Source organism: Macrobrachium rosenbergii, chromosome 13, assembly GCF_040412425.1.
Source record: "Macrobrachium rosenbergii isolate ZJJX-2024 chromosome 13, ASM4041242v1, whole genome shotgun sequence".
NCBI classification, from domain to species: Eukaryota; Metazoa; Arthropoda; class Malacostraca; order Decapoda; family Palaemonidae; genus Macrobrachium; species Macrobrachium rosenbergii.
The window spans coordinates 28,652,067-28,670,977 of NC_089753.1; the positions used below are offsets into that span (position 1 = coordinate 28,652,067).

Consider the following 18,911-nt stretch of genomic DNA (forward strand, 5'->3'; position numbering starts at 1 on the left):
ATATTCTGAAAGTAAATGGGAAGCCAAAGCATTTCCAAGGCTTCGTTGCGGACATTATTATTATTACTATTTCAGTAGATGAAACCTATTGGCATGGAACAAGCACACCAAAGGGGCCACTGACTTGAAATTCAAGCTTCCAAAGAATGTTAGTTTCAACCTCCCACCACAGACCCCACACTGCAGCAGTAACTGATCATGATACAGAGCCAGTGATTTTCATCGGTCATCTGAGCGGCATATGTAAATGAATAAACAAATAAATACATAAATAAATATAACTTGGTCATCTGAAATGTAGTTTCCTTATAAAGGCTTCAGCGGGCAAACATTTAAGTGATTGTAAATTTGTTATCATTCTTTCAAATGAACACCATGATATTCTTTGGAAGCTTGAATTTGAAGTCAGTAGCCCCTTTGGTGGGCTTGTTCCATATGAATAGGGTTCGTCTTCTGAACAATAATAATAATAATAATAATAATAATAATAATAATAATAATAATAATAATAATAATAATAATAATACTCTTTAGAGGCTTGAAGAAATTCAAGTCAATGGCCCTCTTTGGTGGGCTTATTCCATATGAATAAGGTTCATCTTCTGAATAATAATAATAATAATAATAATAATAATAATAATAATAATAATAATAATAATAATAATAATAATAATAATATAGCCTTACGAAGTTCATCTAATCTTTAGACATTTTATCGGTGCCACAAGTTACCACGAACGAAACTGCCTGCATAATATCCGTAAGAAACCGAAATCTAAGAGAATTCCAGAAGCTGAATTACTAGAAATGTCGACTCTCTGAACAATCGCATTTCAGGAACCCAGTGACAAACAGCCCATTCAGAGCGACTGGGAACACAAACACTCTAAAAATGGGTAGTCACTGAACTGGAAAGCTGCTGGTCGCTGCGTTTTTAGGCGGCGACTATATAAAGGCAACCAGAGACCCGATTTGACGCATTCCGCTCTCCGACTCTTTCCAACATGGCGTTCAAAAGAGCACTCCTCGTTATTCTCTGTTTAGGTAAAGGTGACGTTCTGTTGGTATGTCTTTTGACGAAATGTTTACCAATGACTTTATATGTATTTGGTTGGAGGGGTCCAGTGCACCTCTGCATCAGGCATTTCTAAAGGTTCTCCAGCGCTGCAGAATTTCTTTTAGACCTCAATTCATGTTATCTTTCTTCCATCTTGTGACTGGAATAATTATTTCATATGGTTGATGTTTTTCTAACATCTTTCAAACCTATACTCTTCTTCTCCAGCGCAGAATGACTATGGTTGTGTTGGTCTGTGGTCTAAATTATATTCCTATATATGTTTTTGACGTTTTAGGTGATAGATACGTAATGGGAAATATGTCAAAATACTTCATGTATGTTGGAACTGCTAAATATATGTTTTTTGATGTTTTAGATGTTAAATACAAAATGGGAAAAATGTCAAAATACTTCATATATTTTTGGTACTACTAAATATGTTTTTGACGTTTTAAATGATAAATACTTGATAGGAAATATGTAAAAATACTTCATATATGTTGATACTGCTAGATATACTTTTTTGACGTTTTAAATGCTAAATACATAATTGAAAATGTCAAAATAATGCTATTTTTAATTTGCAGGACTGGCAGCAGCTGAAGAAGCCTTGCGTGTAAGTATGCGTAATGGAAACTTGTTCATGTTAGCATAACGCGTGATGTTGTCATTACAGCAACTTCGCCATTATAGAGCTTATATTTTAATATTGATATATTAGATGCAATTTAATTCTATAGATATGTCTCATTAGTTGCGATGTCATTGAAGTGACAATGTAGATTTTAAAGCCAATATCAAAAGCATGTTTTGTGGCCAAGCTGATGTTATTCTGTGAATGACTCTTAGTAAGTTTCCTTGAGAGAGAGAGAGAGAGAGAGAGAGAGAGAGAGAGAGAGAGAGAGAGAGAGAGAGAGAGAAAGCGCTCATAACTGTATACAAAGAGATTTTAAGAATTAAAAAACTATATACTTCAAAATGAAACAAATTTCCATGAAAACTTTATAGAGAATTTTAGATAGCGTATTTCTAGCTAGGAAAAAAAAAAAGATTCTATTTAAACACTGATCAGTGAGAGATGAATTCAATTATACATACTTTTTATTTAATAAAGTAAAAACTCTATGCCCAGATCTTTAATGTTGTCATAACTGTTTTGATACGAAAAAAATAAAGGGATTTATCTTTTCTTTTTAATATTTTTCGGACTGAACGGCAGCCAAGGGAAATCTTAGTTATATAAACTCAAAGAGAAAATTGCTGAAAATACTATTAGAAAAAGTAATTTCTGTCGTTTATGTAAAAATGATTATATAATTGTTTACGTTTTGATTTCTGCTTTGATATTTTCTGGAATGAACGTCAGCCAAGTGAAGCCTTAGTTATCCCAACTCGAAGTGAAAATTGCTGAAAATATTATTAGGAAAAGTAATTCTGCCGTTTATATAAGTAATTCTGCCGTTTATATAAAACTGGTTCATTGTTTATCTTATCATTTCTGCTTTAATATTTTCCGGAATGAACAACAGCCAAGGAAATCTTAGTTATATAAACTCGAAGAGAAAATTGCTGGAAATATTAATAGGAACAGTAATCCTGTCGTTTATGTAAAACTGAACAATTACGTTAATATTTACGTTTACGGAAAGTTTTCGTTTTTAAATATCACTGACATAAACTAATTCCTTTAATTTGCCAATAAACGTCATGAGATTCAGACAGCCATTCTGGTCTTCAACCATTCATTCCTCTTCTCGAAACCACCTTCAGGAGAAGCGCGGCTTCGCCAAGGCCTGCTGTGGAGTCGAGGGGTACGGCGCGGGCGGCGGCGGCTATCTGGTCGTCGGAGCCGCCGGAGGTGGCCACGGACCTACCGGAGGAGACGTTGCTAATCAAGCCGCCGCTCAGGCATCCGCTGCCGCAGCCGGCCTCAAGGGAGCCGCCGCTTCTGCCGCAGGAGCCGTGGCGAACCAAGCCGCGGCTACCGCTTCCGCAGCTGCCCAGACAGCCACGGCAGCGGCTGCGCAGAAGCAGTCCGAGGCGGCGGAGCTGACGCAGGCTGCCCAGGGTGCCCAAGCCGCGGCTTTCTCGGAGTCCTCGCTGTCGGGGAAGGCCTTCGCGGCCGAGAAAGCGGCTGAGAACACCCACAACCTGGCAGTCGCCCTGGCCAACGATCTGTCCGCCGCCCACGACGAAGCTAACATGGTGGTCGCCCAGGCGTTGAGGGCTCTACAGGCCGCTCTCGCGGTGCAGGGCAGGCAGGCTGCCATGGCCTGGGAGGCGCAGCAAGCTGCCAACGGCCTGCACCTTCAACAGAGCATCACCTTGTCGGACTTGAGCTCAGCACAAGGGGCGGCTGCCCAGGCCCAGGAAGCTGCTGCCAAGGCGTTGGCCAAGGCTAAGGGTAGCAGCGGGGGTTATGGAGGAGGCTATGGTGGGTATGGGCATTAGGAGATTCGAATCAATGCCTAGGATCTTCTGAGAGAAGTGGAAGAAGAAGAAGAGCAGCGGAGAGTAGGATGTATTTATCTGTTTTGCATTTGCGGGAAAAAGGTCTAAATATATTTAGTTACATGATGACGATTTGTATATACTGATGTATCGACTTTGCTTTAAATACAGTGACGAATTCAGCCTTTCTTCTTACAAATTCTTCCTTTGATCACGTTATTACATTATAATTATAAAGGAACTTCAAACGTTCAAGCGAAGGTGCAATGCGTTACTACCCTAAAGTTATTTTCCTTGCATTTTGATAAATTTTTATCTATTCATTAATTTGTCAACTTGTCTTTTCGTTTTAATAAGTGAGATCTCTTTCTGTATTACCCTTTACCTTCTCTTACTTCCTAATGAGTACTATATTCTTTGGAAACTTGAATTTTAAGTCAGTGGCCCCTTTGGTGGGCTTGTTCCATATGCATAGGGTTCATCTGAAAAATAATAATAATAATAATAATAATAATAATAATAATAATAATAATAATAATAATAATAATAATATTCTTTGGAAGCTTGAATTTCAAGTCAGTGGCCCCTTTGGTGGGCTTTTTCCATATGTATGGGGTTCATCTTCTGAATAATAATAATAATAATAATAATAATAATAATAATAATAATAATAATAATAATAATATATAATATAATAATAATAATAATAATATTCTTTGGAAAATTGAATTTCAAGTCAGTGGCCCCTTTGGTAGGCTTGCTCCATAATATGTATAAGGTTCATTTTCTGAACAATAATAATAATAATAATAATAATAATAATAATAATAATAATAATAATAATAATAATAATAATAATAATAATAATAATAATAATAATAATAATATTTGTTTCTATGGCAAATAGAAAGCAAACCAAAAGAGTGGAAAGGTTAACTTATAGAAATATAATTCCTTGTTCAAGTAATGTACGACTCAGAAAGGAATAATATAACCATAACTACAGTGGATCCTCCTGAATGACCACAAAATGCTGCATTTGAGTTCTGTAGCAGCTTCTATTCGTGTTTTAAGTTAACAGTATAAAAGTGGCAGTGACGCTCGATTTTTCATTTCCTCTGAAGACATCCCTTGTTATAGTAGACCGTGTTTTCTTAAAAGGCCTATAAACGGTCTGTAATCAGTTTGTAGGAAGGGCCTTTACCCACTGCAGCACGTGGAGGACGACGCACCAGGAATTAGACAGAATACAACAGCTACTCACCAACAACGGATTTGAGGGTAACAATCAGAAAAACGCGTTCTTTGACCGGTACTGCAAGCAAGACCACAGACCAGCACTATCAGAAGACAGGACAACAGATAACGATATACCACCAAACTAACTTCAACAACGGATATAACAACAGCAGCAACATTATCAAGAAGATTATTAAGAAGAAATGTCAAATCACGAGCCCCTTATGCCGACATAATCATACGGGTATATTAGAAACTGGTAATGAGAAATAGAACACGCACACCCACACCAATGTAGTTCATGAATTTAATTGCCCCGAGGTGGAATGTAGTCCTTCCAGAGAAAATTACATTGGCAGAAGATCCACTACCCTTAGACGGAGATTACTCGCACACAGAAACACAGGGGCCATCTTCCAACACCGTACAGACAAACACGACGAGAAACCATCGCTACAAGACTTGATAGACAATAAAATAAAATAAAACACAGATGCATTTCATGTCGGAAGATAACGATCACAGAAGCAGTATGCATAGCTACAAATAAGCCCAGTTTAAATACCCAGCTGGAAGCCGAAAGAAAGATGTTTGCCCACTGGACGGTCCAGAAACCATGGTCAAGGTCAATCCCGGAGAAGAGGGACAAATTTCCCTGAAGCCACAACAGAAGAAATCAATAATTTCAAAAGGAACATAAGAAGTAGAAACAGAACGTAAAACCAGTACATTTGTATATATATACTTATAACATCATATACCATGTAATAACACATTATGTAAATATTATGCTAACTACTAACCACACTCATGTACTGTAAATTAAATGTAAATAAAAACTTTAGCAACTCCCATAATCAGCTTACAGCAGATGGCTTGGTATAAATAGAAAATGAGAATCTCAATCCATTAGTTCTGTCTGAAAAAGCCTGAGATTCAGGCGAAACGGTCCCGTAGCAATTTTAAATAAATGGAAAACACACCACGACTCTGTTTACTTATGAAGAACTTTGAAGAAGTATTAAAAACAGGGTAAGGAAATATGAAAAAGTCTGCATCAAAGAAGTCAATGCCACAAAGGCGATTGCCTACAAAAAAATATTTTATATATATATATATATATATATATATATATATATATATATATATATATATATATATATATACATATATATATATTAACTTTATCGCTTACATAATTGTTCTGTGCATTAATACAATAATTACTAACAGGGCCTCATTGAAACTGGATGGTATCCATCCAGTTTCAATGAGGTCCTGTTAGTAAATATATATATATAAACATATATATATATATATATATATATATATATATATATATATATATATATATATATATATATATATATATATATATATATATATATATATATATATATATATATATATATATATATATATATATATATATGTCCGCGGTGAGCTATATGGGAATTGACGTTTTGCTATGTTATTTTACTTCCTTTAGAAAAATTTAAAGTAATATGTTGTCGGCCGGCTGTAACTAAGCTGTCATTGACCTTTGAAGACTACACGACTTGTATTACCTAACGTGGGGTAGGTCTAAGCCGGCATTCCGCGTCCATAGCTAATACGGCAAAAATTGTAACCAGTAAACCCCTAAAAATCCAACCTAACATATCTCAATTTTGCCAAGGAGGGAGAGTGTCTTAACCTTCAAAGGTCAATTACGGTAGGCTAGTAGAAAATCACATGAATATTAATTGTTATATATATATATATATATATATATATACACACACACACACACACACCAACACAATGTTTCCAAATCGTTTCTCCTGTCTTAACAAGAGGTGAATATTAATTGTTTTCCTCCAAGTTAAATCGTTTCTCCTAACAGGACACTGGATCACTGCCACTACAGGGCCTAGTCACTGCTTTGGGACTATTTGACCAATTTGATCAAATTGGGCCGAGCCAGAGTTACCGTTTGAATCCTTTTCTGTATTCTAAGGGAACTAAATCGCTACCGAAAATATGAAATTAAAAATGAGGAAGTATTATTCTTCACATTATTATGCATACTGTATTAACGGAAAATGTTCACTTGGGAAATAATTTTTATACTGGACATCAAGAAATCATCTTAATTTCTATGATTTTCTAACTGGACCCTGCAATTCCAAGCACAGGCCCTGAATCTGCCATATTCATACTTCAACTGTTTTTTTTTTTGCAAACCTATTATCCTCCATTCTCTAGTAATCGGTTCGAAAGATTCCGGACACTGCAAAGCACGATTTATCCATACTGTCATATCTTATCCTTTCGTTTGATGTATGAATGACTTTGTTTCATTATCGAAATTATCGACCAAAGTTTTCCAGGAACATTTTCCCGAGATGTAACCGAGTACCGGGACCTTTCCCTGAAAAAAACGGGACTTCATATATCAAAAACTAACCATAGAATTTTCTTGAAAATAATCTCATGTTTCCTACACTCAAATTACTCCCTTGGTATTAATCTGACCTAACCTAACCCCACCTAACCTAACCTAACCTAGGGGCATGGCAAAAAAACCGGGGCAGGTGCAATACTAGTATACATCTCAGGAATTTGTGTCCCGTGTTTGCAGTGACCTCAACTAATCACGTTAAAGAATGTTAAGTTTATACCACGATTTTTTGTCACATACACGCGTGGCCTTATTATATTCACAAACATCAAGCCACGAATATCGTATATTATCGAACTGACTATTCCTCGGGAATAACCTGCACCTAAGGGCAACTTATTGTAATTGATGATAAGTGCTTCCGCGCTGGCCACGATTCGAACCATGGTTTAGAAACAAAGTATAGGCAGTGACTCTGACCAGTCAGCTATCTAGAGAGATTATTATATATATAACGCTCTTTGGGACGACATAAAGAACCGTTCTTTTAAAATTTTCACAAACTAAGACGAAAGGACCAAAGAATAAAGAGGCATCAAATACTTATACATCAGAGTTCTGTCGGTCGAGCGGAAACACGCTACTTAAGGAATTTGAAAAATTATGATATATTTTATTTAATAAGAAAGTTTATAACTGGAAGAAAGAAATTCTCTTTTCAATGTTATTCCTGGCATTAACTAGTAGTTTCCTTAGAAGAAATTTTTCACAGAAATTATGTTCAGACTCAAAGAAACTAAACATTGACACTAATTGGCTGAGTTTGACTTATCTGGTAGTGATGGAATATAAAATTTAGGCCAAAGGCCAAGCACTGGCACATATGAGTTCATTCAAGGCTGAAAAGGAAATTGAGAATAAAAAAGATTTGAAAGGTGTAACAGGAGGAAAACTTCGCAGTTGCAATATAGAACAATTGTTAGGAGAGGGTTGAGGAAAGTGAGACGGAAAAAAGAGAATACGAACGGAGGTACAGGAAAAGGAATGAATGAGTTGCACCTAGGGGACAAAGGGACGCTGCTAAGAACCTTAAGTAATGTCCACAGTGCACCGCGTAAGGTGCATTGACGGTACTGCTCGACCCACCCCCTACGGGGAATTATCTGGAAACACAAGAAATACTTGACACAAATACTTCAGAACTTTTAAAAAAAATTTTTTTTTGTTTTGTTTCAAGTTATTTTTTTTACTTGGGTTTTCCTTCGAATGCAAACCTCCGCTGTATCGTGAATGACCAAGCAGAACATGCATAACAATTCCCTTGAAAGAACATGCCGAGTATTCACGGGGTGAGATAATAGGACTGAGAAAAACAGCGTCAAGAAAAAGAGAAATGGAAAAACACCTTTCTCGGGTGAAAGCACAATATCGGTCAATCAGTCAGTCAGCCAGCTATTCTGCTCTAAAATGAAAACTGCAGTCTCTGCAAAATTTTCGAAATTGAGATATGCCGCCTATTGGGCTCGTGAAACACAAAATACACAAGTTACTGCAGTTTTAGAATGATTCTTCAATGTTCACGACGAGTATTTAGGGGTCCCATTTGCAGTATCTGCAAAATCAGTAGTAAGGCAGGGAAAACTACAGTATCTACCGTTTTCTCAATTTTGTATTTTTGCAGACACTGCAGTCTTCCATTTTAGGGCAGTATCATTCTCTCTATAGAAAATAAAGACATGCCCACAATTCAAAAGAGAGTAGAAGGGAATAGATTTTTAAAATCTTTTTTTTTGATGAATGCCAAGTTGACCTGCGGTGGTCTTGAGTAGCTACTTGTCTTGGCATGGGACACTTCTATCTGCTCCTTGGGATGTGTTACCTAAAATTGAAACTATATGGGTTTCAGAATTTTATATATATATATATATATATATATATATATATATATATATATATATATATATATATATATATATATATATATATATATGTATATATAAATATTTTTATGAATTTTATATATATATATATATATATATATATATATATATATATATATATATATATATATATATACTAGATCACCTTCACCATTGTTCTGTGCAATAATAAATTTAATAACAGGGTCTCATTTATACAGGCTACCAGACGATGAGGACAGACAGTCCTGAAAAGATTGTAACTTTTTTTGAATAAAATTCTACTTTAGATACCTTCCTGTTTAAATGAGGCCCTTGTTATTAATATATGTATATATATATATATATATATATATATATATATATATATATATATATATATATATATATATATATATATATATCTATATATATATATATATATATATATATATATCAGGCAGATGTATTTAGGTTCCATCGTCTTTTATGAGAGACTGGGGTTCGATCCAGAGACTGACATTTACTTCTGTGAAACACGTGCTGGTGTGCTCATTTGGTTCACATACACACACACACATATGTGTATGTGTGTGTGTTTAAAAAATTAATCCAAACACAGCACTGCTCTTTGAATCTACTGGAAAGTGTTTAGTTCCTTCGGAGAACTTATCACACGCGTATACATACAGACACACGTGAGTGAGATGTGCCTTGGATATTTTTCGAAACTCTTCTCACATCTGTTAAGAGCCCCCGTAGCGAAGAAGTGTCGTCAGTGCACCCAACGCGATGCACTGTAGGCATTATTTAAGTTTGTTTGCAACGTCCCTTTTCCCTAGCTTCAACCCCTTTCATTCTTTTTACTGTACCTCTGTTCATATTATCTCTCTTCCACCTTACTTTCCACCTTCTCCTAACAATTGTTTCATAGTGCAATTACGAGGCTTTCCTCCTGTTACACCTTGAAAACACTGTCAATTTTTCTCTTTCAGCGTTGAATGACCTTAGAGGTCCCAGCGCTTGGCCTGTAGCCTAAACTTTATATTCCGGTTCTAGTCTGTTAAGAGTACATGAAACTATTTATTACTGGCTGAGACTGGCTCTGGGGAACGTAAACAAAGTCTCTGGGGAAGTTTTCTTTCTTTTGGTAAAAATTACTTATTTTTTCTTTCTAAGCGGTCTTTACAAGAATAAAAAATACGAAAAATGCCAGAATAATGCTGGAATTGAGGTCTGGTTCACCTGGGTGGGAAAATAGCTTCAGTAATAAAGGCAATATATGCAGTGGTTGAAAAGGTTAGTTAACACACACATATATATACATACATACATACACATATATATGTATATATATATATGTGTAAATTTATATGGAATATATATATATATATATATATATATATATATATATATATATATATATATATATATATATATATATATACATATATACATATACATACATATATATTCCACAACGATGATTTTTGCTTAATATAATTAATTAAAACAGTCGCCCAGGACCAAAATAAATAGACACATTTCGCATTTGAAGTAAAATTAAGACAATATTAGGGGATAAGGAATTACAACTTATGATATTCACTCATTTTTTGATGTATAGTTTTTATATATAAGTTAAAGCTCTCTTGATTTTCTTAATATAGCATATTACCACTTTATTTTATTTCTTATATAAAATGTGTCATAAAATTTAGTCTGAAGAGGCTACACTTACGACAGTCTCAGATTCTAAACAATCATATTTGACCTTAATATCAATGTAGATTATTTATACTTGACAACGTTAGGTTTATAGAGATTTCCAGTCGCAGCGTCTCTTCCTTAAAGCCCCTAGCTGCAACCCCTTTTGTTCCTTTTGCTGTACCTCCGTTCACATTCTCTTTCTTCCATCTTACTTTCCTTACTTTTATTTTGGCCTAAACTTTATATTCCATTCCTTTCCATTCATTAGGGACCGAGTTGCTAGCCCCATGACCTTTATCTTGACCCCACAACAGATGCTGGTGCCATTTCATATCTGGGTCGACTGGCGGAATGTACAATTGGATTTGAATCACGGACCTATCAATTGTAAGCTACATGCTTTTCATATTAGAAGCGATGGTTCAAGAATGCGTCAATTCTCCGGTTCTAGGCATCGGTGACTCAGAATTTGACTAAGTACTAGGTATCTCTTGAGTTTAGCAGGGCCCCAGTGGAACTATAAAGAAGTGGGACAATTCGTTTCTACCCTATGCACAAAAGAATAAGCAGAATGAAGTATACTGAAGACATCTTAGATTTTGGTATAAAAACAGACTAGATCTTCCTCTATACATTTATTCACCTCACATGAGAATATTGCATCTCGAAAGGGGACTTGAATTGTCCAATGCATCCTGTACTGTTTCATAAAGCTTCGACAGAGTGTGGAATAGCAAGAAGTAAATTAAAAAACAAGAGTTTTCAAAGTTCTTGAGAGGTTATACTGCATCTTCCCGCACGTAAACAAAGACGAGAAACGATCATTGACTGAGACATAACAAAGAGGAGAAACGACCACTGACTGACATATAAGTGAGAAAAGAACTGGATCAAAAATCTTGAAAGACTTCGTAAATTGGCCTGGGTCCCAGAGAACCTCCCTAGTGGACGCCGTAGCCGTAGCCTCGGGCCTTGGCTTTGGACAGCGCTTTGCTGGCGGCAGCCTGCGCTTGCGCGGCAGCCTGCTGGGCGCCTTGCAGGTCACTGATGGCCAAGTTTTGCTGCTGGTTCAGGGAATAGGCAGCTTGCTGTGCCTGCCAGGCCATGGCAGCTTGGCGGGCCCGCACCCTCCTGGCTGCCACGAGGGCTTGGAGGGTCTGTGCAACGATGGCTCTGGCTTCAGCCTCGGCGGCGCCGATGTCGTTGGCAGCCTCAACCGCCAGGGTGTAAGCGAGTTTAGCCTCCTGGACGGCTGCCGCTGCCTTGGCGGTCAGTTTTCCCTCGATGAAGGCTGCTGACTGGGCTCCTTGGGCAGCCGTGGTGATCTGAGCAGCTTGGGCTTGCTTGCCGGCGGCTGCGGCTGTGGCAGTCTGCGCTGCAGCGGAAGATGCAGCTGCTGCTCTGTTGGCAGCAGCGCCGTAGGCAGCGTTGGCAGCTCCACTGGCGCCCGCGGCAGCTGCGGTGGCTCGGGCGGCAGCTTCGTTGGCGATGTCAGCGTGGCTGATGCCTTGGGACCCTCCTCCTCCACCACCAGCTCCAACGATCACGTAGCCACCTCCTCCTCCTCCTCCCCCTCCTCCTCCACCGCTTCCTCCATCACCACCGTAGCCTCTCTTCTCCTGGTGGTGGAGAAGAACACATTTAATAGAGTCATCTACTGCTTTTCTTATACTAGAGTCCTCTATCGCTTCCCTTTCACTCTAGCGGATTCCTACCTATATAATATTCACAGCCTCGTCTTCTCTCATAATTAGATCTTATTTGATTCAGTTATCTACTGAAATCTGTGAGTTACTGAAGAAAATAGTCACAGGTGGTGATCTTATAACGTTTTTAAACGTTTAATTTGGGGGTAAATTGAGATCTTAAATATTTGCAAATCAATCATAAAATCAGATATTCACGGCTATGAACTGCACGAAAGACTTGGCGTAATTTCGTAATGCTATGTTTATTTGTTATTGAATGAAACACGGTTCATATTTACAGTAGCAGAATTAACACTGAGGTTTGGTCTTTGGTATATATTCTTCATTTCTGAAGTAAGAAAGTGCCCAGTACAAAATCCCTCTTGAAATACCTTCATTTCTGTAAGAAGAATGTGCCCAGTGCAAAATCCCTCTTGAAATATCTCGATTTCTGAAGTAAGAAAGTGCCCAGTACAAAATCCCTCTAGAAATATCTTCATTTCTGTAAGAAGAATGTTCCCAGTACAAAATCCCTCTAGAAATATACATATGTATATTGACAAAACCAATACATCAGTGCTTGAAAATAATACAGACATTGTACAGAGAAACGTATGGAAGTATTGTGCCGTGTTCTGTTTGATTACACTATTGTATTAGCAAAGACAACCGAATCAGAACATACAGGAACCTATGAGCATAACTGAATTTTGATTTTCCCGTTCCTTGCCTATACCTAACATCCTGCCAACAGCTGTTTGGAAAGTTGCCAATGGCTATAGATGCCATTTGGATATTGAAGACTCTACCATTAAAAAAACACTCATAGCAGCATAGGGCTTGAAATGGAGAGACAAACGTGGTCACATATATATTTAAAAATAAATCTATTCAGAGAGCTTTTTGGGAATCTGTTCGATTCCCCTCTCTGTATGGATTTATTTTTAAATATATTTGTAACCATACATTACTGTGGATTTGTTTCTTCACTCTGTCATTAGTAAACTTAAGGAACTCATTTTAACTGACGTTTGCCAGAAGCATTCAGCATTCCATAACATGAGTGTTTAATTATGAAGGCCTTCATTAGATACGTGAATGTGAAACCTTTCGTAAAAATGAAGGCGTTCACTAACTGACCAAAATGACTAAGTGAATAAATGAATGAATTGAAGAATGAAGAAACTTAAGGTTTCATATACTCACCCGAGCCTCTTTTTCACAGACCACCAAGCCTGAGGGAATGGAAAAGGAAAAAATAAATATCAAAATCTATGGAAGTATAATTTTAATGATTATTAATATTCAAATATTATTGAGAAACTGACAGAGAGGGATAATTCTAATATTATAAATATTAAAATGAAATATTATACCTAAACTGACGGGGATGTTTTATTTATTTAGGCATATGAAAATGGGTCTTTTAAGTAAAAATCCACAATTATGTGTATGAGCATTCTGTATTTATCAAAATATAGAAACGGGACAGAATTGCTCATACATTTAACAGCGGATTTTTACTTATTATATCTGGTCACAATATAGTGAAGCTACCATAGATAATGGGTCTTTTATGTAGAAGGAATCGTGCTTAAATATTGTCACAATTGATTTTGTTAAAGTAATATAATTTAAATTTACTTATTATATTATATTAGAGAAAATGGCTTACTCTGCCAACTCTGTGTACGACAAATCTAAAGCTTATCACTCACCGAGGCAGAGGGACACCACAATGATCTTGAGTGCAGCCATCATTGCGTTTTCGGACGGGTTATGCACGACACTGACTAGCAGATCGAGAGAGCAGTGCCTTTTATACTCTGCACCGAATGCCGTGTCTCGGGGGTGGGTGGGGGTGGAGGGGGAGGTGACAGAAAGCAGTGTCTCTCGAGGGTGGGGAGTTGGTGGTGGTGGGGGGTGAGGTGTCACCGAGAGACGTGGGCTTTGCATTCGCTCCTTGCCGTTGGAAGAGGAAATAAAAAAAAATAAAAAGTCAATGGGGAATTGTGTATGAGGAAATGTGAATATTTACAAGAGTTTTGAGTTGTGAATAAAGGATGGGTGTTCACAATAATGGGTCAAATTATTACAGATTATTACTAACGTATTAATTAAGCAGGAAATTCGATCATTATTTTGGCCATCACAGTCATTTCCAATCGAATCTACGATTCTCTTTAAGCAATGTATTTAAAAAAAAAATACGTTTGAATCTTCAAGCAAAAATTAAGCACAGTTTCCGATCTAGTTTTAAAGAAACAGCCGAAAACCCAAGTTTAATTCAGGTTTTTTCAAAGCATCCAAAGAACAGACACGCCTTTGTGCATGCTCTAGAATAACAATTTTTCTTCAAGAACAATACTTTTAAAATCACAATGACTAAATGGTTACCGAGAGCTGTCAATGCATCAACACTTCGGCCTTTCATTTTATTTGTGTTTTAACTGTTTTATACATCGGGACCTGATACAGTAAGTCCCCAAAGAAATTGGTCTTATTCGTCCGAGTCATTAGTGGTTGGTACCTTGTCAGAGTTTTGTGATTTTTAAAGTCCCTCTTTCCCGATCTTGGTAAATACAGCAAACTGGAATTTGCATGTGAAGGAATCCTCCATTTTTAGTTTTCTGCAAAAGCAAACTATTGTGCCGGCTTTGTCTATCCGTCCGCACCGTATTCCGTCCGCACTTTTTTCTATCCGCCCACAGATCTTAAAGACTACTGAGGCTAGAGGGCTGCAAACTGGTATGTTGATCATCCACCCTCCAATCATCAAACATACCAAATTGCAGCCCTCTAGCCTCCTCAGTAGTTTTTATTTTATTTAAGGTTAAAGTTAACCATAATCGTGCGTCTGGCAACGATATAGGCCACGCCACCACGAGCCGTGGTTAAAGTTTCATGGGCCGAGGCTCATACAGCATTATACCGATACCAACTAAAAATATATTTATTTTAGGTGGCCTTGATTATACGATGTACAGAAAACTCGATTGCGTCGAAGAAACTTCTTCGCATTTTTTACTTTTTTTGTGATTCCCCAAAGCTTTTTGTGACTTATGATTAATAATTGATAGGAAACTGAAAATATAAATTTCTTTTTTAAATAATTTACGTGTGTCTACCCTAGTCAGGGTTGATACACGTAAATTATTTCCAGGGTAGAGGGAATTCGATACTAATTACTTTTTTTGTGACGTAATATTGGCAAAAAGAATAAAACTGGTATGTTTGAAATTAAGGATATATATATATACACATACATATATTTGTATATATATATATTTATATATTTATACATATATATGTATAGATATATTATATATGTATATATATTTATATATATTTTTATATATATATATATATATATATATATATATATATATATAAAATATATATATATATATATATATATATTTATATATATATATATATATATATATATATATATAATATATATATAAATATATATATATATATATATATATATATATATATATATATATATATATATATATATATATATATATATATATATATATATATATATATATATATATATATTATATATATATATATATATATATATATATATATAAGTGTCATGTGCTGAAAAAGTGATTTCGCTTTCAAAGCACAGAACTTGAATTAGGCAAGAATATGTACAAAAATACAAAAGGCGAAGTCGACTGCCAACTTCCCCCGCCCCCATAATTTGGATTCTCAATTAGGATAAGTGCACTTGCATATCATCATCATCATCTTTGGGGGTGAGTTATCCTCATCAACATGATGATGAACCCGATTCAAAGTGAAAAAAAGCCCACCAAAGGGGCCACTGGCTTAAAATTCAAGCTTCCAAAGAATGATATGGTGCTCATTTGGAAGAAGTAACAGAAGGTAATAGGAAACACAGAAAGAAGAGATCAGCTATTAGAAAAGATAAAATAAATTGACAAATTAATAAATAAATGTAACTAAATTATTAAATACAAGGAGAACTGCTTTAGGGGAGTAATGCATTGCACGACATCCTCAGGGAGACTTGCACAGTCCAACGGTGTGAGGAATAAAGGACCTCTGGAGCTGAGGAATAAATACCCTCTGGAACTAAGGAATAAAGACCCTCTGGAACTGAGGAATAAATGACCTCTGGAACTAAGGAATAAAGACCCTCTGGAACTGAGGAATAAAGACCCTCTGGAATTGAGGAATGAAGACCCTCTGGAACTGAGGAATAAAGACCCTCTGGAACTGAGGAATAAAGGCCCTCTGGAACTAAGGAATAAAGACCCTCTGGAACTGAGGAATAAAGACCCTCTGGAATTGAGGAATGAAGACCCTCTGGAACTGAGGAATAAAGACCCTCTGGAACTGAGGAATAAATGACCTCTGGAACTAAGGAACAAATGACCTCTGGAACTGAGGAATAAAGGAACTCTGGAACTGAGAAATAAAGACGCTCTGGAATTGAGGAATAAAGACCCTCTGGAACTGAGGAATAAATGACCTCTGGAACTGAGGAATAAAGGACCCCTGGAACTGAGGAACAAATGATCTCAGGAACTGAGGAATAAAGGACCTCAGGAACTGACGAATAAAGAACCTCTGGAGCTGAAAAACTCGACAGCGAAGCACATTTACTGCATACTGGTGCTGCTGTTCCGCAAATCTAGTCACTCTCGACAAGAAAAGAGGATCAGGGATCAATTGTGAATGTGAAAGAGCCCTGTTGAAATACAACTTTTGAAAAATGAATTTTTGTATTTATATTTTAAGGCGACATATAATAAACCATACATTAGTTTAGATCATGACCAGCTTGTAACTATGACAAGCAGTAACCATGATTAATTAGCTCTCCTTGTGGAGTGGAATGGAATATATAATTTAGGCCAAAGGCCAAAAGCTGGCACCCATGAGGTCATTCAGTGCTGAAAGGGAAATTGAGAGTAGAAAGGTTTGAAACGTGCAACGGGAGGAAAACCTCGCAGTTGCACTATGAAACAACTGTTATGAGAGGGTGAATAACAAGATGGAAGAAAGAGAATATGAATGGAATCACAGTAATAGGAATGAATGGGGTTGCAGCTAAAGGACGCTGCAAAGAACCAAAGGACCTGCAAACTGAACCATAACCCCTAATGCCAGCAAACAGGTCAGCAAACGCCAAACGTCATCTACTGAACACTCATGCCAGTAATTATCTTCCTGTTTCCTTACAGAAACTGCAGAGTTCTAGGAAGATGTTTATACTTTATGTTTCTTGAGGTAAATTCAAGGTAGAACTGCGTAATCATTCCTGGCAGTCCTGACTTGTCATGACATCTCAAGAGATAGGATTCTCCCAGATAGATTGCTAAGTATGATGCAGTGTAATACTGAAATGAGTATTCCTGTATATGTATTGATTCACAAGCATCAGGACAAAAATAAATCTAATATAATTAGATTGGTTGATTATTGATTGGTTGATTGATTTGAAAAGACAATTTTTGAAAACATGTTTTTGGAAGGTTTGTTGATCAGAACTAAAGTAATCCATTATAATTAGGCGCATGATTGATATGAAAAGACGACTTTTGAAAACATATTTTCGGAAGGTTTGTTTACACAGTCAAGTTTTTTTCGTCAAATAGCAACTTCCACGAATCAGTACGAACAGTAGCCTTTACTTTATAGATTTATGTCACCTGGAAAAATACTTCAAAGTTCTGTCGGTGGTTAGTAAGTAACACACACACACACACACACACTCTTCTTTCAAGGGATTAGTAGAAAGTGACACCAAACGACCGTAGATTTACAAGATCTTAATACAGAACAATAACTCTCTATCACCGTGGCGGGGTAGGGCCGTCAGTTTACCCCAACAGTGCACTGTAGGCATCACTCAAGGTTCTTTGCAGCGTTCCTTAGGCCCCCAGCTGCAAACCCTTTCATACTTTTTACTGTACCTCAGTTCATACCCTCTTCCATCTTACTTTTCTCAACCGTCTCCTAACAATTGTTTCTTGATGCAAATGCGAGGTTTTCCTCCTGTTGCACCTTCCAAACCTTATAATGCCAATTTCCGTTTCAGCGCTGAATGACCTCATAGGTACCCGTGCTTGGCCTTTGGCCTAAATTCTACATTCAATCAATCACTCAACAAAATCCCAATTTACAAAAAAAAAAAAAAAAAACTTAAAGGGCTGGGGGATATTAGGCAATTTCCTTCGAGATAATCTGTACCTGGGGCTGTTATACTCGCTCGGGTATAACCTCTTATACCCGAGAGAGAATGTACAAAGACTAAAATATTAAGGCATGTAAAAGCACCTACCGAGGAGAAAAAATGGTAAATTTTTATATCTTCGCATTATTGGAACCAAGAGTAGGATATGTCTGCTTACAGGACCAGCGGCCCACGGGAGAGAAAAGTGATCAGATGTGATTCTAGATCTAGTTACTGGTTGGGAAAGGTTGTCATAATTTAC

The 18,911-nt window shown here is 36.7% G+C and overlaps 2 protein-coding genes across 4 annotated transcripts in view; one reads left to right on the top strand and one right to left on the bottom strand.

The window, feature by feature from the left end:
• LOC136845106 (glycine-rich protein 1-like) overlaps positions 1-18,911 on the bottom strand; it is a 154,546-nt gene that overhangs the window by 16,561 nt on the left and 119,074 nt on the right. Inside the window, exons 3-5 of one of the 3 annotated variants that reach the window (XM_067114937.1) lie at positions 14,148-14,391; positions 13,636-13,664; positions 11,369-12,360 (exon numbers count right to left, since the gene is read on the bottom strand). In XM_067114937.1, the coding sequence (XP_066971038.1) occupies positions 11,683-12,360; positions 13,636-13,664; positions 14,148-14,385 (945 nt within the window). In that variant the 5' untranslated portion in view covers positions 14,386-14,391 and the 3' untranslated portion in view covers positions 11,369-11,682. Of the gene's footprint in view, positions 1-11,368; positions 12,361-13,635; positions 13,665-14,147; positions 14,392-18,911 lie in introns of those variants that run through there. The other 2 variants (XR_010855071.1, XR_010855070.1) reach the window with 2 other exon arrangements.
• LOC136844666 (antifreeze protein Maxi-like) lies at positions 997-3,687 on the top strand. The gene is made up of 3 exons (XM_067113917.1): positions 997-1,044; positions 1,648-1,676; positions 2,831-3,687. The coding sequence occupies exons 1-3, from the start codon at positions 1,005-1,007 to the stop codon at positions 3,509-3,511; spliced, it is 750 nt and encodes a 249-aa protein (XP_066970018.1). The 5' UTR covers positions 997-1,004; the 3' UTR covers positions 3,512-3,687.

What these genes read in the sequence shown, in the direction of transcription:
- LOC136844666 (XM_067113917.1), top strand. Translation starts at nt 1,005, where the DNA reads ATGGCGTTCAAAAGAGCACTCCTCGTTATTCTCTGTTTAG. An exon ending in CCTCGTTATTCTCTGTTTAG is followed by an intron (nt 1,045 to 1,647) that starts GTAAAGGTGACG and finishes TTTAATTTGCAG; the next exon opens with GACTGGCAGCAGCTGAAGAA. An exon ending in CAGCTGAAGAAGCCTTGCGT is followed by an intron (nt 1,677 to 2,830) that starts GTAAGTATGCGT and finishes AACCACCTTCAG; the next exon opens with GAGAAGCGCGGCTTCGCCAA.